The sequence below is a fragment of the Oncorhynchus tshawytscha genome, linkage group LG04 (genome assembly GCF_018296145.1).
Source record: "Oncorhynchus tshawytscha isolate Ot180627B linkage group LG04, Otsh_v2.0, whole genome shotgun sequence".
In the NCBI taxonomy this organism is placed as follows: Eukaryota; Metazoa; Chordata; class Actinopteri; order Salmoniformes; family Salmonidae; genus Oncorhynchus; species Oncorhynchus tshawytscha.
This window is the reverse complement of record NC_056432.1, coordinates 35,816,820-35,835,945: the sequence shown is the minus strand read 5'-3', so window position 1 is coordinate 35,835,945 and position 19,126 is coordinate 35,816,820. Positions and strand designations below refer to the sequence as shown.

General features: G+C 42.9%; 1 protein-coding gene across 4 annotated transcripts in view; it reads left to right on the top strand.

Annotated features, from left to right (window-relative positions):
• Positions 1 to 19,126, top strand: part of LOC112248638 (transport and Golgi organization 2 homolog) — a 53,759-nt gene that overhangs the window by 3,589 nt on the left and 31,044 nt on the right. For all 4 annotated transcript variants that reach the window (XM_024417822.2, XM_024417823.2, XM_024417825.2 and 1 more), the window contains exons 2-5: positions 803 to 933; positions 11,527 to 11,615; positions 14,937 to 15,056; positions 16,980 to 17,097. In XM_024417822.2, the coding sequence (XP_024273590.1) occupies positions 878 to 933; positions 11,527 to 11,615; positions 14,937 to 15,056; positions 16,980 to 17,097 (383 nt within the window). In that variant the 5' untranslated portion in view covers positions 803 to 877. The remainder of the gene's footprint in view (positions 1 to 802; positions 934 to 11,526; positions 11,616 to 14,936; positions 15,057 to 16,979; positions 17,098 to 19,126) is intronic.

Sequence of the window (19,126 nt, the reverse complement as noted above, 5' to 3'; positions counted from 1 at the left end):
GGACACAAATGAGGGCTTGTCAACAATATTGCTGTCCTGTATTGAATATTTCAGGATTAGCCTACCACTTGGATGAGGTTAGGAGCTTAGCATACAGTAGCTACAGAATTGTTAGCTTGTGTAAAAATACGGCAGCAATTTTTCAACTAACCTTTACGTAGCGAGAACATTACTTCCTCTCAACTTGGAAGTTACCAGTGTCTTCTCATCTCACATCGCTAATTGCAAGAGGAATGTAAGAATTTAGAAAATGCTCCATTCATTAAATGAAATACATTTTTACTCCATGAGGTAATCCAACAGTGTGTACGCCTCCATATTGTCTATTTCAGATCTTCTCGTATTGCTCAGGACAGGTTGGTGTTGGAGCAAAAATGTATTTAAATTATTAACCAAGCATTTTTTTATTCTTCCGTTCCACCTGCAACTAGCGATGGTAGACGAAGACACCGGTAGCTTGTTGAGAGGAAGTAACTTTCTTGTTATGTAAAGGTTAGTTGAAAAAGTTCTGCCGAGGCTTTACACTAGCTAAGCTGTAACGGATGTGGAACATTCTCATATCACGTGACTTTTCTGTAGCTAGGGCTTGGCACAGCTGTGGCAGGTGAAATTGCTTCCTGGACAATCATGTATGATATTCAGTTTGTCTCCTTTGTAAATTGAACCTAGGCCATGCCATAGTGTAGAGTAGTCTTGTGAAGACGCTGACTGCTCTCACACTTAAGAAGTCAATTGCAGCAATTCCCCCTCGCCCCTTTTCCCACTTTACTGCTTTTCTCACTATACTATCATTTTCTTCCAGCTCTTGTCAACATGTCCAAGTTTTGAAATTGACCGTGCCCAGTGTAAGAGAGCGTTCCCCACCCCTAAGACCCACATGTGTATCATCTTCTTCAAGTTCGACCCTCGGCCTGCATCCAAAAATGCCTACAGGTAAGGCCTCTTCTCCTTGCCTCTGTACTATATTTAAGTAATAATGCCCGAGAAGCCGGTGTTTGGAGGATATATTGGCACTGGTGTTGTTATTCCCAAAACGAAGTTGAGGGTTACAAACATTTTCAAATATTGATTGACAAATTTTCATGAACTTTATTTTGATGAATTTATTCATACTATTTCATCCTTCCACAAGATATGATGATCCTGAAACAAATCTAGGGTTGCTACACAAGCCGACTCGTCGTTCGTTCTATTGGTTCCGTTGCCAGAGACGCTTGCTAGCTAGCCAACTACGGCCAACTTAGTCACGTCAAACAGTGCAGACTGCAGACGAACAACAAAGTAGCTGCATTTGCATTTGTTTAAGCTGATTTCAAGTGACGTTTATTTGGATACATCCATAACAATAAGCTAATGAGGCACGATTTCGCCTGTCATAGAAAATGTGCTCTCTCGTTAGGACACTGTTGTTCAGAGAAGCTAGCCAACACAACTTCAAACTGAAGCTGGAAAGATTGCAAACTAGCTGCACTTCATTTCGTTGTACTTTTTTTCAATTGACATTTCTATGTATATATCCATAAAATTATTCCAGTTGATTCATGATTTCGACTGGCTGAGAAATGCCTGCCGGAGAAGAAGGCAGACATTTTACGTGCCCCCAGCAGATTGTGTTTTTTTGTTCGTTTATTTGCGGTGTTTGTAACTTATTTCTTTACTTATTTTGTACATAAAGTTGCCACTACCGTCTCTTATGACCGAAAATAACTTCTAGACATCAGGACTGCTATTTCTCACCACAGACTAGCAGAATTATATTTTTCTTTCATGACTCTGACGAGCCCGAAGCAAAGGATATACTGCTTCCTCGGGAACAGGCCCCGATACCCGTGATCTGCGTGAAGAGGAGGCCATTCTGCCTCCTGAGAATTCGTAGGCAATCAAATAATCCCGCACTTCCATCCATTCTGCTCGCAAACGTGCAGTCTTTGGAGAATAAAATTGATGAGTTCCACAGAAGATTAAGCTACCAACCAGACATTAAAAACTGTAACATCTTATGCTTCACGGAGTCGTGGCTGAACGACAATATCAACATACAGCTGGCTGGTTATACGATGTACCGGCAGGATAGAACAGCGGCATCAGGTATGACAAGGGGCGGCGGACTATGTATTTTTGTAAATGACAGCTGGTGCACGATATCGAAGGAAGTCTCGAGCTATTGCTCTCATGAGGTAGAGTATCTCATGATAAGCTGTAGACCACACAACCTACCGAGAGAGTTTTCATCTGTATTTTTTGTAGCGGTTTACATACCACCACAGTCAGAGGCTGGCACTAACACAGCATTGAATGAGCTGTATTCCACCATAGGCAAACAAGAAAACGCTCACCCAGAGGTGGCGCTCGTAGTAGCTGGGGACTTTAATGCAGGAAAACTTAAATCCGTTTACCAAAATTCTATCAGCATGTTAAATGTGCAACCGGAGGAGAAATAACTCTGGACCACCTATACTCCACACACAGAGACTGATGCAAAGCTCTCTCGCCCTCCATTTGGCAAATCTGACCATAATTCTATCCTGATTCCTGCTTAAAAGGAAAAATTAAAGCAGGAAGAACCAGTGGCTAGATCAATAAAAAAGTGGTCAGAGGAAGCAGATGCTAAGCTACAGGATTGTTTTGCTAGCACAGACTAGAATATGTTCCGGGATTCCTCCGATGGCATTGAGGAGTACACCACATCAGTCACTGGCATCATCAATAAGTGCATCGATGATGACGTCGTCCCCACAGTGACTGTACATACATACCAGAAGCCATGGATTACAAGCAGCATCCACACTGAGCTAAAGGCTAGAGCTGCCGCTTTCAAGGAAGCTTATAAGAAATCCCGCTATGCCCTCTGACAAACCATCAAACAGGCAAAGCGTCAATACAGGACTAATATCGAATCGTATTACACCTGCTCTGACGCTCGTCGGATGTGGCAGGCAGGGCTTGCAAACCATTAGACTGCAAACCATTAGACTACAGCCGAGAGCTGCCTAGTGACATGAGCTTACCAGACGAGCTAAACTACTTCTATGCTCGCTTTGAGGCAAATGACACTAAGACATGCATGAGGGCACCAGCTGTTCCGGATGACTGTGTGATCACGCTCTCCGTAGCCAATGTGAGTAAGACCTTTAAACAGGTCAACATTCACAAGGCCACAGGGCCAGATGGATTACCAGGATGTGTTCTGCGAGCATGTGCTGCCCAACTTGGCAAGTGTCTTCACTGACATTTTCAACCTCTCCCTGTCCGATTCTGTAATACCAACATGCTTTAAGCAGGCCACCATAGTCCCTGTGCCCAAGAACACTAAGGTAACCTGCCTAAACGACTACCGACCCGTAGCACTCACGTCTGTTGCCATGAAGTGCTTTGAAAGGCTGGTCAGGGCTCACATCAACACTATCACTATCAGAAACCCTAGACCCAGTCCAATTTGCATACCGTCCCATACAGATCCACAGATTATGTAATCTCTATTGCACTCCACACTGCCCTTTCCCACCAGAACAAAAGGAACACCTACATGAGAATGCTGTTCGTTGACTACAGCTCAGCGTTCAACACCATAGTGCCCTCAAAGCTCACCAATAAGCTAAGAACCCCGGGACTAAACACCTCCCGCAACTGGATCCTGGATTTACTGACAGGCCGCCCCCAGGTGGTAAGGGTAGGTAACGACACATCCGCCACGCTGATCCTCAACACAGGGGACCCTCAGGGATGCGTGCTCAGTCCCCTCCTGAACTCCCTGTTCACTCATGACTGCACTCATGACTGCATGGCCAAGCACAACTCCAACACCATAATTACATCTGCCGATGACACAACAGTGGTAGGCTGATCACCGACAACAACGAGACAGTCTATAGGGAGGAGGTCAGATACCTGGCCATGTGGTGCCATGACAACAACCTCTCTCTCAACGTGATGAAGACAAAAGGGATGATTGTCGACTACAGGACATAGAGAACCGAGCACGTGCCCATTCTCATCGACGGGGCTGCAGTGGAGCAAGTTGAGAGCAACAAACTATCATGGTCCAAGCACACCAAGGCAGTCATGAAGAGGGCACGACAAAACCTATTTCCCCTCAGGAGACTGAAAATGTTCTTCAGCTGCACAATCAAGAGCATGGTTGCATTACTACCTGGTATGGCAACTGCTCGGCCTCCGACCGCAAGGCACTACAAAGGGTAGTGCGTATGGCGCAGTACGTAACTGGGGCCAAGCTTCCTGCCATCCAGGACCTCTATACCAGGCGGTGTCAGAGGAAGGCCCTAAAAATTGTCAAAGACTCCAGCCACCCGAGTCACTGTTCTCTCTGCTACCGCACGGCAAGCGGTACCTGAGTGCCAAGTCTAGGTCCAAAAGGCTTCTAAACAGTTTCTACCCCCAAGCCATAAGACTCCTGAACATCTGGTCAAACAACATTTGCAGTGCCCCCCCCACTCACTCCCTTTTTACACCACTGTTACCCTCTTTTGTCTTCTATGCATAGTCACTTTAATAACTACCTACATGTACATACAACCTCAACTAACCAGTGCCCCCGCACACTGACTCTGTATCGGTACCGCCCTGTAAAAAGTATCAATACTATTATTTTACTGCTGCTCTTTAATTACTTGTTACTTTTATCTCTTATTCTTGTCCATAAATATTTTTTAAATGCATTGTTGGTTAGGGGCTAGTAAGTAAGCATTTCACTGTAAGGTGTTGTATTTGGCTAATGTGACTAATAAAATTTGATTTGTTTTTTGATTTGATTCCTCTCTCGTCCCCTACACATTCATCACTATGGGACAGTTCTGAATATTGAATTTGAATATTGAAACAATGTTGCAAATGTCAGAGACAGACAGTAAGGTTTATACAAATCTCCGCTGTTGAAAACTAAATGTTGGTCTAAATGAAATGGGTGATAGTGTCTCTCTGCTTTTTATAGTAGAGATCAAGTTTATAAATTGCCTGGATGGTCTGATGAGACAGTGGATTGCTCAGTAAGATGGAACAGAGATTTAGCCGGTGGTAACTTGTGGAATAGTCACCGGCTGGAATGCTCTTTTAACCAATCAGGATTAGGCCCACCTGTTTTATAAATTACCACACTTTTTCCATATTGCCTAGTCTGGACTGCTCTCATTTGACCTCATAACTTTAGGCCTATATTCAGACGGTGGTTTAAAAAGATGTACACCTCCAGATGTTGAGCTCAAATTGAATTTAAAAAAGGAATCGTAGCGTTGAGTTAGATGCAGCGGACATTCTTCCCATCTCTTGATGCATTTTTTCCCTCCAATTAATATACCCTGCTCCCTCGAAGATGCGTTAGGCTAGTGCTGAAGTGTAGCATCTCCAATCTGATGTAGCACCCAAAGCAGAGTAGAAATTATAAGAACCCTAGAGAATCTGTGGTGCTGTCTCACTGGAGGTCTTCAAAGCTAGCCTGAATCCAAATTGAATTGCTCTGTTTCACTTCACAATTTCAATGAAACGGAACAATTCAGTTTGGATGCAGGCAAATTCAAAGCCTTCCATGTTGGTCTAAAGCTCTGCGGAACACGATCTAGGGCTACCATCGGCTAACCTTTACTACAGTCACTGCTGATTTATCTCAGTGAATGTCCTTGAAGGCCAATGGTAGAGGAGCAGTCAATGTAATTTAAAGCCCTGTTTATAATAATCCCTTGGGATCTGTGGAGCTCTCTCTACCTGGCCAGGGTCTATCTCTGCCTTTGCCTCTGGGAGATTGCCCTAGCCTAAGGCAATCACAGTGGCGGTGTGTTAACAATGACTCACTCTGGACCCACAGGATACGTGTAACTTATAGGCCTAGCATCCTTGTGGTTGAATTAGTGCATGTAGGTTATGTCAGTGAGGGGAATGGCAAAATAATGCAAGAATGCTAAATTCCTCTTGAGTGACTGGTTTTCTTCCATGCACCCAATGCCCCCAACATACCTGCCTGACAACTATGTTCGGTTTTGAATTCCAACTAGGTCTATGTATTGCGTCACCATCATGATTAGCACTTTCCCTTGCAATATGAGACTCTTCGATGGGAGGTATCTTGCTGAAATATTAGCTTAGCATTCCCGTTGACTTCGTCTCAAACGTATACCCTTTTTTTGTAAGTAAGGAATAATTGACATGAATAAATTGTGTAATTATTCTCTACAATCGCATTCTCTGCATGGCTGTACCCTGTTGGTTTTCTTGTTGTTTCTCTCCTAGTGATTCCCATAGGCTCAGATGGATAAACAGATGGATGCTCTGCTCTTTCCTGTGTAAAATCATTCGTGCTTGCTTTGTTTCGGGGACAGCGTCATAGACTCTTGGGGCACACGTGTCACCGCAACCGGCTTTGCGTCATTAGCCTTTGGTGCACAGAGGTTGACCCCGATCAGGTCAATTTGTTCTTAAAGAATCCACCTCCCTCAAGATTCATGGGAGACGCTGTCTGCCGTGAAGGCCCAGAAGAAAGGATACAATTATTACGTATGTCATTATAGTTCAGTGACTCATTTCTGTTCCGTACTTCGCGAATAAATGCCTCTCTCAGTGGAACTATTTAATGGCTTTGACCGGTGACCCTGTCATGGCAACTAATACGTCTCAGGTAGTTGGCTCTGACGAGGGACGTCGTGGAACACAAACATGCGCGGTGCATGTTCTGTGTGTCTAATGAATGCATATCATTATCTGGGAACAGTGTGTATACCTGACTGGATATTGCTGTTATCTCAGGCTAGATACTGTTCCAACCAGGGCTCTAAAGTGTGGTCAATTGGGTCACATATGCGACAAAAATATTTTTCTGTGTGACCTGCAGTTATAATTTGTGAGCACCAGTGACAATATTTGTATTTATTTTTTAGAATAATTGTTGTAATGATAAGGCTGTGCTGTTGTTTCCTGAGCGCAGATTGATTAGTGTCATGCTTGCACCATTGCTACTGTTTATTTCTAGCACAAACCGTTCAAAAGATCCGACCAATATTAACCAGTGCATTGTTTTTGTCTTCCTGTTGAGGATTGGGTTGCCGCATTTTACATTCCTAAGCCATGTTGTGGGCCGTTCTAAATCTTTTCGTGGGCCTTCAACCATTTTGTTTTACACTTTGTTCAGTCATGTTTTTTTTAACCTCATTAGCTAGTTGTCTACACAAACGTTACGCTCTTGAAGAGATTTTGCAATGTAATGCATGTTAGTAGGAAAATAGTGCTTTAACATAATGTCGAAACCTAATTAATATTCCACAAATTACTATTTTATTTCAATGACTGTTTTTTGTATCAACATTTTTGCTTTTTATAAATAACAAATGTATTTACAGGGTTCTATATTCATTTCTAGGTGACAACATGTGCTTCAGAAGTAGTATAGGCTACAGTGCCTTCAAGAAGTATTCATACCCCTTATTTTTTCATGTTACAACCTAAATTCTAAATGGATTAAATTGTTGCTGGTTTCTCACCCATCTACCGTACACACAATACCACATACTGAAAAAGTGAAAACGTTTTCCAGTCCCTTCCGCTGAATGTTTCACCATAGCATGGTGTTGCCACCACCATGCTTCACGGTAGGGATGGTGTTAGATGGGTGATGAGCTGTGCTTGGTTTTCTTTAGACATAGCGCTTTGCATTCAGGCCAAATGATCTGAAAATAATAACCTTATGTTTTGTCTTTCACATGCCTTTTGGCAAATTCCAAGCATGCTGTTGTGCATTTTTCTCAGGATTGGCTTCTGTCAGGCCACTCTCCCAAAAGCCCAGATTGGTGTAGTGCTGTAGAGAGGAACTCTGTAGTTCTGTTAGATTGGTCATTGGGTTCTTGGTCACCTCCCTGACCAAAGTCCTTGCCTGGTTGATGAGTTTGTTCTGACAGCCAGCTCTAGGCAAAGTCTGGGTGGTTCCATATTTTTCCTAATGATGGAATAGTCCGTGTGCGCTTGTTGATTTTTGTCCACCCACATCTGACACGATCAGGACACGCAGGCTGAAATATGGGGTACTGCAGCGCCAAGTCTGGGACCATAAGGTTTCTTAACAGCTTATACCCCAAGCCATAAAACTGCTGAACAGCTAACAAAATGGCTACCCGGACTATTTGCATTGTAACCCCCCACACACACACACCCTTTTGTTTTACGCTGCTGCTACTTGCTGTTTATTATCTATTATCACTTTACTCCTACCTACATGTACATATTTCCTTGACTAGTCTGTACCCCCGCATATTGACTTGGTACCGGTACCCCCTGTATATAGCCAAGGTATTGTTATTTTATTGTTGCTCTTTTTTTATTTTTTTATTTTTTTTACTTCAGTTATTTATTAAATATTTTTTCTTTAAATCTTAATTTTCTTAACTGCATTGTTGGTTAAGGGCTTGTAAGTAAGCATTTCACGGTATTCGGAATTTGTTAATTTTGGAGTATTGGGTAGACCAGGGCACTGCCAGGGCTCAGTACCAAAGACAATCTTATCTGTTTTGTTTTTCTGCCATGCATAATATGCAGTGGGCTATGTATTGAATAACGACACAATCCAACAAAAATGTATTCTGTTTTTTGGGGGTGGGAGGGCTTAGGCTCATATATAGGCCTATGCATGAGCGCTAATATGTTTCACGTGCAACATTTGAAATGCTTTGACTTAATCATCACCTGAGAAAGCGCTGTCCATTTCATTGTTTGGCTTTGAAACAACATCCAGTTTCAACCCATTGTTGAACTTCTTTCGTTAAATTGATCATCACAGTGAGGTCAAAAAGTGTAGCCTAAATGAGAGTTTTTTTTTAAAGGCATGATACTGTTTTGCTGATGTGATTTTCAATTGTATTTGTATTGATGTCAGTGGTTAGAGGAACAATCGGGCCCTGAGTACCAGGCCATTAACAACCTGGTGGTGGTTAGGGTACTCCCAATACATGTCCAGAGGGTGTAAGAGATTACCGTGACTCAATGGTCACGTGGAATTTGACTGCGGTCATGACTGCCCTAGGTATGAATACTTTCTGAGGGCTCTAATCGATTAAAAAAAATCGACAAAGTTAAACACCAGTGCAATGCAATTTTAATTTAGAACCCTGGTTACAACTGTAGGTTATATTATAGGTCAACATATGTTGTGTAAATACATTGACCCTACATTGCCTCGTAGAGCCAGAACAAGTCAAGATAGACTAAATTTCACAGGGAACTTAATGGTGTTCCCTGTGACATTCAGTATAGGCTACTACTGCAAACCTCATCACTTAGGTCCCACTGCGAGCCCACCTCTCTCCCAACGCCACAGATCTACGACAGCTTCAGTTGCCTATTCGTATAGGGCAGCCAAACTGGGAGGAAAACCCCCACAATCGTGTGTGTGTGTTGGGCTGGCTGATGATTCATTGGACAGTAGCTGAACATTAATGTGAAGTCACTAAGTCATGCACTGTTGCCTTGCTAAATAAGTGACAGTTGTGCAGTGCTAGTAAAAAGTCGCCAGAGATTAATGTCAAATGCAGCATTAGCTACAGCAGTGATAGTCTGTCAGTGTGATGAGTGGCACATTAAGGCCCATTTGTTATGGGATAACTACTGAAAATTGCAGTAGGTGGGGGTGGTGCTGGCAATGTGTAAGGCCTAGGTTTCACTTTCAGTTAAATGCTCATGTTTAACTTGTGAGCCTCATACCAATCTTTTTCATAGAGACTAGTCTAGCCTAGGGAACAGTTCCTGTTCACTGAGCTCCTTCCTCCAATGTGTGCTGTCTGACAGGTCTTCTTTTCTAAGACTATTTTCTTCTGATCCTATGGATCCTCGTCAAAGGATGTCCTTCCCTTCCCCATCTTCAATATCGTGTTCTCTCTGTTGGAGACACTGTGGGGCGAGCAGCATAGCAGTGGGGATTAAAACACCCGTTCTAACTGCTCAAATCACTGGCGTCGGCAAACAATTCAAGACCAATTCATTCTCATAATGAGCTAATGTCTATCCAGTCTGTGGAATGGAGAGATGGTCAACTGAGCTGAGTGTGTAAGAGAGCTGATATGGGGGAGAGGAGGGGTGGAGTACCATGTCATTCTTGCTCCCCTTTGTGTGAGAAATGTACATGGATAGTCTACAATCCTGGCTGATTGTGAGGAGGGGTTTCTTTACCCGAAGACTTGGCCTTAACGTTAACGTCATTGTCCAAACGTTGGTCTGATTGAGCATTTTATTCTGTGGCCAGACTTGTTGTAATATTTAACGTTGTCGAAATGTTAGTCTGATTTAAGAGAGCTGCCATTGGAGCTGATTTGGCTTTAGAGGGCTGTCAGGAGAAAGCTGCAAATTTATTCTGTCTCCATCCACTGCACTGGATCAATCTGATACTTGCACCTCCCCTGGCCTTTAGAAGCCTCAGCCTCTCTCTGACATGGCCCTTTTGGAACTCTGAAGGATGAGAAAATGTGTTTTTTGTTTTTGCCTGCTGTTGTATTATGGATTTGATGTGATGTTTGCGGTGGGGCTGGGTCTGGAAAAGCCCATCTCTTGTGATCTGTCTATACACACTGTGCAGCAGTCCAAGCTGGGTGGAGAAAGTCGGCAGGGGTTGTAATGTTATTGCGTTAAGGTAATCAAGTTACATGGAGAGGCAGAGGTATGGATGTGCATACCAAATTAAACCCTATTCCCTATATTGTGCACTACTTTTGACCAGTACCCATGCGCTCTGGTCGAAAGTAGTGCACTACATAGGGAATAGGGTGCCATTTGGGACACAAGTATGGTGTTGGATCGTGACAGCACATCAGCTTTCTCCTGCTGCTGCAGCTGATGGGGAACGGGGTGCGGTGCCAAACCTTGCCGTGTCCTGAGGGGAGGAATAGTGCACACACAGACAATTAGGGAACATGCAACCTCAGTCAGGAGCTCAGCTCAGTCAGGTCTGCAGCAAGGCACTGCACAGCTCTTTATTTTCTCTGTCACACCTCAGGCGTCCGCATGCTTCCCAGCCGAAACAGTTCAGTATATATAGAGTTCCTGCCTATAGTATGACACTGTCATTTTTTTTTGGGGGGTTCGTTTTGGACTTCGGTGAGGGTTTTTTCAGCTGTTCGGGGCCCCCCCTTTTAATTTTTTTCCCCCAAGCGACGGTCTTTTAAGGGAGTATGCGAGCACAGCCAAGTTCGGCTAGGCGCCAGCCTAACTGAAGCATACTGACGCCTTGATTCACTCATTGGTGCAAAATGCAGCCTGGCAAATGAGCACAGGTTACTTCATCTTATTCCGTTTATAATGCACAACTTTGGACCAGAGTGCTATAGTATAAAGTAGTGAGCTATTATATATGTGTATATAGGGTGTGATTTGGGCCGCTGAAGACACTGCCAGAGCTCAGTCTCTTCGATTTAAAGAGATGCGACCCAAAACATAATAATATGTCAAGATGGATACCACCACTAGGTTATGGCGCTAAAGTACATTACCTTAAGCGGTTTACCATGGTCTCCCTCATAACTATAGTCCTCTCTCTTTCTCCCTCAGGCTAATTTTGGCCGCAAACAGAGATGAGTTCTACAACAGGCCAACCAAAGCTGCAGACTTTTGGGCGAGCAACAGCGAAATCCTCAGTGGTAAGTATCTGCACTTGACGTTGAAGTGGCAGAACCACACTGTGGGGCGACAGAGAGAATTTTGGCTTTCTCTGAGAGCCTTTTATTTCACCACAACCCATTTAATTTCAACTCGGCTAGAATGCATTCATGAGCCAGATATTGGTTTCCATGTCAAGAGACAAATAAAATGTGATTCGATCTCCTAGGTCTAAACATTCTCTCCCAGACTCATGGATAGAACGTTTTGGAGTGTAGCATAAGGTAACCAGTCCATCCAGTATGCATAATAATACAGTCTACACTTAACGGTGATTCATAGAATTTGTTTCATTTTGGAGTATTGGCTAGACCAATTATGTACCAAAGACAATCTTATCTGTTTTGTTTTTCTGCCATGCATAATATGCAGTGGGCTATGTATTGAATAACGACACAATCCAACAAAAATGTATTCTGTTTTTTGGGGGTGGGAGGGCTTAGGCTCATATATAGGCCTATGCATGAGCGCTAATATGTTTCACGTGCAACATTTGAAATGCTTTGACTTAATCATCATCTGAGAAAGCGCTGTCCATTTCATTGTTTGGCTTTGAAACAACATCCAGTTTCAACCCATTGTTGAACTTCTTTCTTTAAATTGATCATCACAGTGAGGTCAAAAAGTGTAGCCTAAATGAGTTTTAAAAGCATGATACTGTTTTGCTGATGTGATTTTCAATTGTATTTGTATTGATGTTAGAGGGACAATAGAGCCCTGAGTACCAGGCCATTAACAACCTGGTGGTGGTTAGGGTACTCCTAATACATGTCCAGAGGGTGTAAGAGATTACCGTGACTCAATGGTCATGTGGAATTTGACTGCGGTCATGACTGCCAATGTGACGGGAATACTTTTTGAGAGGAATTTAATGCACTGTAATGCATTGTCCCAGTCATTCCATTTTTTCATTATTAAGAGCATAGAGCATTGACTGAGAAAAAAAAATGCATCTCTGAGTATTCAGGCTGTTTTAAAAAGTGAACCGGGTGTAAGGCTAAGAAGTGGGATTACCATAAGTGTCCTGTCATAGAGCATTGCTTCTCCTCTGTTTCTGAGTGATTCCTTTCATTTCTTCTCCCTCTCACAGCAGACTAGGAAGTTGTTTTGTTCAACAGCCTTTTTATAGTATTTCTACTATTTATACAATTGTTTTCCCGTTACACAGGCTTGAGTAGCAGCCATTCAACTGACGGCTGATTCTATGTGGTGTGGCAGAAATGAATGAGTGTGGCCAGTGAGGCTCTTATCTGGTGTGTGGGTGGAGGGATGGTGGTTGGCCTCTGGTTGAAGGTGATGGATCATGTTGATGTTTGTTTGAGTGAGTCCACACAAGTCAATCTCGGCCTGATCTTACAGCTAAACAATGTGTTGATGTTTTATTGCCAATTTATTCATCTATGCCTCACGGGGAGAGCAGAGCTGAGGACTTTTGAAACCTTTTTCAAGGACAGCACACGCATAGTAGCACTGACTGTTTTCATGTTTGTCGGCTCTACCATCATCCTGGGAGAGTAAGCTCTGGGATTCCAGCAGCTCCATCTCTACCGGTCCCTATTGGGTTCAGGCCTTGGCTGGGTTTCTCTGCAGCAAAGTACCTCTCCTCTGTTCCCTGGCTGTCTCAGTGCGCCTGTATTAATGAGGTGGAAGTGTAGACTTACCATCTTGCCTCTGCACATGCTTCCCTTAGTTACCCCCCCCCCTCTCTCTCATAGAAAAACACACACAGCCTATCTCAGTGTTTAAGTCACAGTTTAGGTCTAGATGAACCGCCTGTATCGCATGGCCCTTTGCCTCCAGAAGTTTATTCAAGTTTTCGTACAGTATAACTATTAATAACTTGGTGCTCATTCTTCAGTGGGTTCATTTCTTCCAAGTGCAATACAAGTGCAAAATGGTAAGCGACTAGCAAGTCACACTGGTTGTAATAAAATGATCTATATATCTCTTAACGCTCCACTGCTAGTCGTATTCCCTATGAGTCATGTAAGGGCATCGCTTTACTCCGCGTCCAGACAAACAGAATGTATGAGTAGAATTAATCTATTCAGCGTTTTCAGAGTTCCGTGCTCTACATGGTAATGAGGCTCCCATGATGATGAATGCAAGGCAGAGAGGCCTGTCTGTTTCTCAGAAAACCACTGCTCAGCCTTAACTGCATAAAGTACAAAATTGCCTCTTCCTTGAATGTTTTGGTTTTTATGCACTTCTTCAGGATTTTTTTCTGTAACTCACAAAGGAGTAAAACTAGGCAGTCAGCGATGGCTTGGAGCAGGGTGAAACATTTGTACTTTGTGCTTCTTCTAGAATTAATAGATTTATTATAAGCAAACTCTTGTTTTGAGTGACTGGCAGCATTATTTTCAGCAATACATGATTGCCATTGTTGATTCACAGTGTGTATGTTATTTATATATACTGAACAAAAATATAAAGGCAACATGTATGTTGTCTGGTCCCATATTTCATGAGCTGAAATAAAAGATCCCAGAAATTTTCCATTCGCACAAAAATCTTATTTCTCTCAATTTTCTTGCACACATTTGTTTACATCCCTGTTAGTGAGCATTTCTCCTTTGCCAAGGTAATCCATCCACCTGACAGGTGTGGCATATCAAGAAGCTGATTAAACCGCAGGATTATTACACAGGTGCACCTTGTGCTAGCGACAAAAGGCCAATGTGAAATGTTGTCACAACACCTGATGTCTCAAGTTTTGCGGGAGCGTGCACATGGCATGCTGACTGCAGGAATGTCCACCAGAGCTGTTGCCAGATAATGTAATGTTTGTTTCTCTACCATAAGCCTCCTCCAACATCGTTTTAGAGAATTTGGCAGTATGTCCAACCGGCCTCAACTGCAGACCACTTGTAACTACACCAGCCCAGGACCTCCAAATCTTTATTCTTTACCTGTGGGATCATGTGAGACCAGTCACCCAGATAGCTGATGGAACTGAGAAGTATTTCTGTCTGTAATAAAAGCTCTTTTGAGAGAAATTCTTTTGATTGGCTGGCTTACCAGTGGGTGGGCCTATGCCCTGCCCAGTCATATGAAATCCATAGATTAGGGCCTAATAAATGTTTCAATTGACTGATTTCCTTATATGAATCGTAACTCAGTAAAATAGTTGAAATTATTGCATGTTGCGTTTTATTTTTGTTCAGTATAGCATCAATCTCACTGGTCAGTTAGGCCTATAACTGTTGTTCTATTTTCAGACAGAGGTGTTACAATGGGAATAAAATTCATGTATGTGTTTTGTGACGGACATGGAGTGTGATGTGATTGTGTGTTGTCAGGGCTGGACCTGGAGGAGGGGAAGGAAGGAGGATCATGGCTGGGGATTAACAAGAGGGGCAAGCTGGCCGCACTGACCAATTACCTGGAGGGAAGGCCCAATCCAGACGCACAAGGAAGAGGTGAGGACCAACTTGGACGAGAATATACCCACTGAGCAGCCCGATATGTACATTTTTAAGAGGCAGTGTATTGATATTCAGAAAGTGTTCAGACCACTTCCCTTCTTCCCCATTTTGTTACCTTACTGCATTATTCTAAAATTAATACAATTTATTATTTTCCTCACCAATCTACACACAATACATCATAACGACAAAGTATAAACATGTTTTTTGACATTTTTGCAAATGTATTAAATAAACAGATACCTTATTTATATAAGTATTCAGACTCTTTGCTATGAGACTTTTAAATTGAGCTCCGGTGCATCCGGTTTCCATCGATCATCCTTGAGATGGTTTGCAACTTGATTGGAGTTCAGCTATGGTAAATTACATTGATTGGACATGATTTGGAAAAGCACACACCTGTCTATATAAGGTCCTGCAGTTGACAATGAATGTCAGAGCAAAAACCAAGCCATGTGGTCTAAGGAATTGTCTGTAGATTGTGTTGAGGGAAGGGTACCAAAAAATGTCTGCAGTATTGAAGGTCCCCAAGAACAGTGGCCTCCATCATTCTTAAATGGAAGAAGTTTGGAACCACCAAGACTCTTCCTAGAGCTGGCCGCCCGGGCAAACTGAGCAATCGGGGGAGGAGGGCCTTGGTCAGGGAGGTGAACCCGATGGTCACTCTGACAGAGCTCCAGAGTTCCTCTGTGGAGATGGGAGAACCTTCCAGAAGGGCAACCAGTTTCTGAATGTCCTTGAGTGGCCCAGCCAGAGCCTGGACTTGAACCCAATCAAACATATCTCTGGAGAGACCTGAAAATAGCTGTGCGGTGATGCTCCCCATCCAACCTGACAGCGCTCAAGAGGATCTACAGAGAAAAGTGGGAGAAACTCCCCAAATACAGGTGTGCTAAGCTTATAGTGTCATACCCAAGAAGACTTGAGGCTGTAATCGCTGCCTAAGGTGCTTCAACAAAGTACTGAGTAAAGGGTCTGAATACTTTTGTAAATGTGATATTTCATTTTTAAAATTTGTAATACATTTGAGAAAATATCTAAACCTGTTTTTGCCTTGTCATTATGGGGTATTGTGTGTAGATTGAAAGAAAAAAAGCAATTGAATTCATTTTAGAATAAGACTAACGTGGAAAAACGTCAAGGGGTCTGAATACTCTCTGAATGCACTGTAGTGTTAATATTTCATTCCTCAAAGCTTTGTTCCTAGGAAGCTGCAGCTAACATGGAGCTGGAATGGTCAAATGGATGGAAATAAACCGCTTTTTGAAGGATTCATTCACTAGCAATAGCACCACAATAAGTGAATAGTAGTGTCAGCCAGCCTCCCTCGCCTCCTCTGTATGCACGCTACAGTAGCTCTCCACTGTCGTTCTGTATCAGAGCTGTCTACTGCCGATGCTCAGCCCCACAAGGGAAACACCTCCTTGTGTAATAGCAGTTTTCAAATTGTTTTATTTTCTTCAAGGCCACATTTCAGTCTTTTTCCTGACACACTTCATTGTTGTAGTGCAGATCCCCCATCTTGGGTTGTAGCCTGTCCTCCTAACAGCTAACTCACAGTGCTACGTAACATGGAAACTATCTCGAATGTCACTCAGTCCAAGACCTATGTTACATATTTTATCTCAAATGTCCTCCACGTAACTGCATCACAATTTGCTCAATTTATTTTTATTTAACCTTTTATTTAACCAGGTTAGTCTTGTTTTCAAAAGAGACCTGGACCAATAAGCGGTGTTGTGTCGATCATATTGGATAGTATAACTAAATGTGTCTGTGGTTCCAAAACCAAATAGCCAGCCTACTGATGAATCTACTTCTGCTATGTCCAGGGGCCTGCCTAACTGCTCTGTAACCTCTTTGTGCATTTAGTGTGAATATAAGAATAATGTTGGTTCCATGTGTTGTATGTAGGGTTCCTGGTGTCCAATTTCCTGGCAGATCAGAGCCAGGACAGCTACTCCTACCTGAAGAGGGTGTCATCTGAGGGACATCTCTACAATGGCTTCAACCTCCTCACCGCTGAGTTCAAGTGAGTCAAGGGATGTGGGCAGACGGATCAGGAGCGGTGGTCAGGGTTTGATGGAGCTCTGAGCAATTGATTTAATGTTTTTGGCGAGGTTTGGCCTTGCTACTCTACACACCTTCTGCATTGTTTTTATTTTGTAAAGTGTGCTTGCTGAAAAAAAGCATGACTTTATAAACTGTTCAGTTATTATTATTCCGCTGGAACCTTTTAGCACCAAAACCGTTAAACCATTGGTCAGTGTGCTTGAAAAAAAAACACTTTCTGATACTACTGATACTTTTCACACTACAACCATATTTGCATAAATCCCAATTCATTTCATTGGCCGTAGACTTGAATGGGAAAACTATGCAGTGAACTAGTCTTCAACTGTTTAAGCGAGAAGCGCTATGCAAACTGTGGAACTCGCAGGCCAGTCTGAAATAGGTTGCTTGTATACAGCTTTTTGATACCATGTATACTTGTTGAACTATAACTGTCTTAAATGTGCATAAAAGCACCATAGGCTTGAATGGATTCGCAACTTCTCTTGAACCATGAAAGCTACAAACACCAAACCAACTTTGACATGAACAGACTGACACAACATAGATTGCTTGTCAAAAGATTGTTGATGGTATTTCCGGCAACGGCGACGCTCTAACATGACTCGTCTGCTTAGTGTCATCGAACTTTATACATTTGACACTTTTTAGGTATCTTGACGGTTTACCCGTTTTTTGAAAATGTAATACGTCTCTTTTATCGGCAAAACAAAAGATGCCCAAGCTTGAGCAGACGAGGCATGGAAATGTGCCCCCCACCCCTTCGGCCTCGGAGGATGCTAGCTCGGACGAAACACCATGATGATTCAGAATGGAGATGGACTAGGGTAAACAAAAATTGTAGAGACACTTTCTGAACGCAAAATCAAAATGTATTTGCTGTTTAATCAACTCCATGAAGACCAGAAAGTCACAAAGAGACGACTGACAAAATTAGAAAAAAGACCACGCTTCAATTCTGGACGTCCGCGAGTACGTGGATCAAAAGCACAAGAAGGTGGAAGACGGCATTTCGAAACTTGAGGAGATATTATATTCTCAAAAATGTCCAAAGGTGCTCAAATTTTAGGTTGCAAGGTTTCCCGGAGGCTGTGGAGGGAAGAAATGCCAGCTCTTTTCTACAGGAATGGATTCCCAAAATCCTGGATCTACCCCATTCTCTGCTGCCTGAGCAAAGGGAGAGCTCAAGAATGGAGGTGCTGTCATCAGGATGATGGTGTTTTTAAAAATGTTTTACTAATTGCCCCTTTTCCTATTTCATATTTGAGGGATGATGGTCATCGTCTGGTAAAGGTTATCATTTATTCATCATAGCTTGATGTCTTTTTTCCTGGGGTGCTTGGGTGCGCTTTTGCTGCTACGCGACACAGGTTTCGGGGCACCTTGGGCAATGCCGATTGGTTGACATTTGAGTGTACTGGTAGGCGCGGCTGAGGGTGAACATGAACGCATCCTCCGTTTTTTTCTTTTCAGAGACATGCTCAAATGGTGCTAAATAGTCCTGTCTTTTTTATTGCCGATGTTTGTCGCTTTGATTGACATTTTATTTTGTCTCAACTACCAATTTTCATGTTACGGGGATCCATGCGCTATACGTATCATTTAGATTGAACCTAATTTGGGTGATGCTATGCACAGCAGGTATATCTATTTTAAAGACTAGCGTCGAATGGGTATGGGGTTTTTAACTTTCAGTTCTGGAGGAGGTTGCATTGGTGGTTTAGAGTTTGCCAAAAGGCACCTAAAGGACTCTAACGTTGAGAAACAAGATTCTCTGGTCTGATGAAACCAAGAATTAACTCTTTGGCCTGAATGCCAAGCGTCATGTCTTAAGGAAACCTGGAACCATCCCTATGGTGAGTCGTGGTGGCAGCATCATGCTGTGGGGATTTTCTTTCAGCGGCAGGGACTGGGAGACTAGTCAGGATCGAGGGAAAGATGAACGGCGCAAAGTACAGAGATCCTTGAAGAAGACATGCTCCACAGTG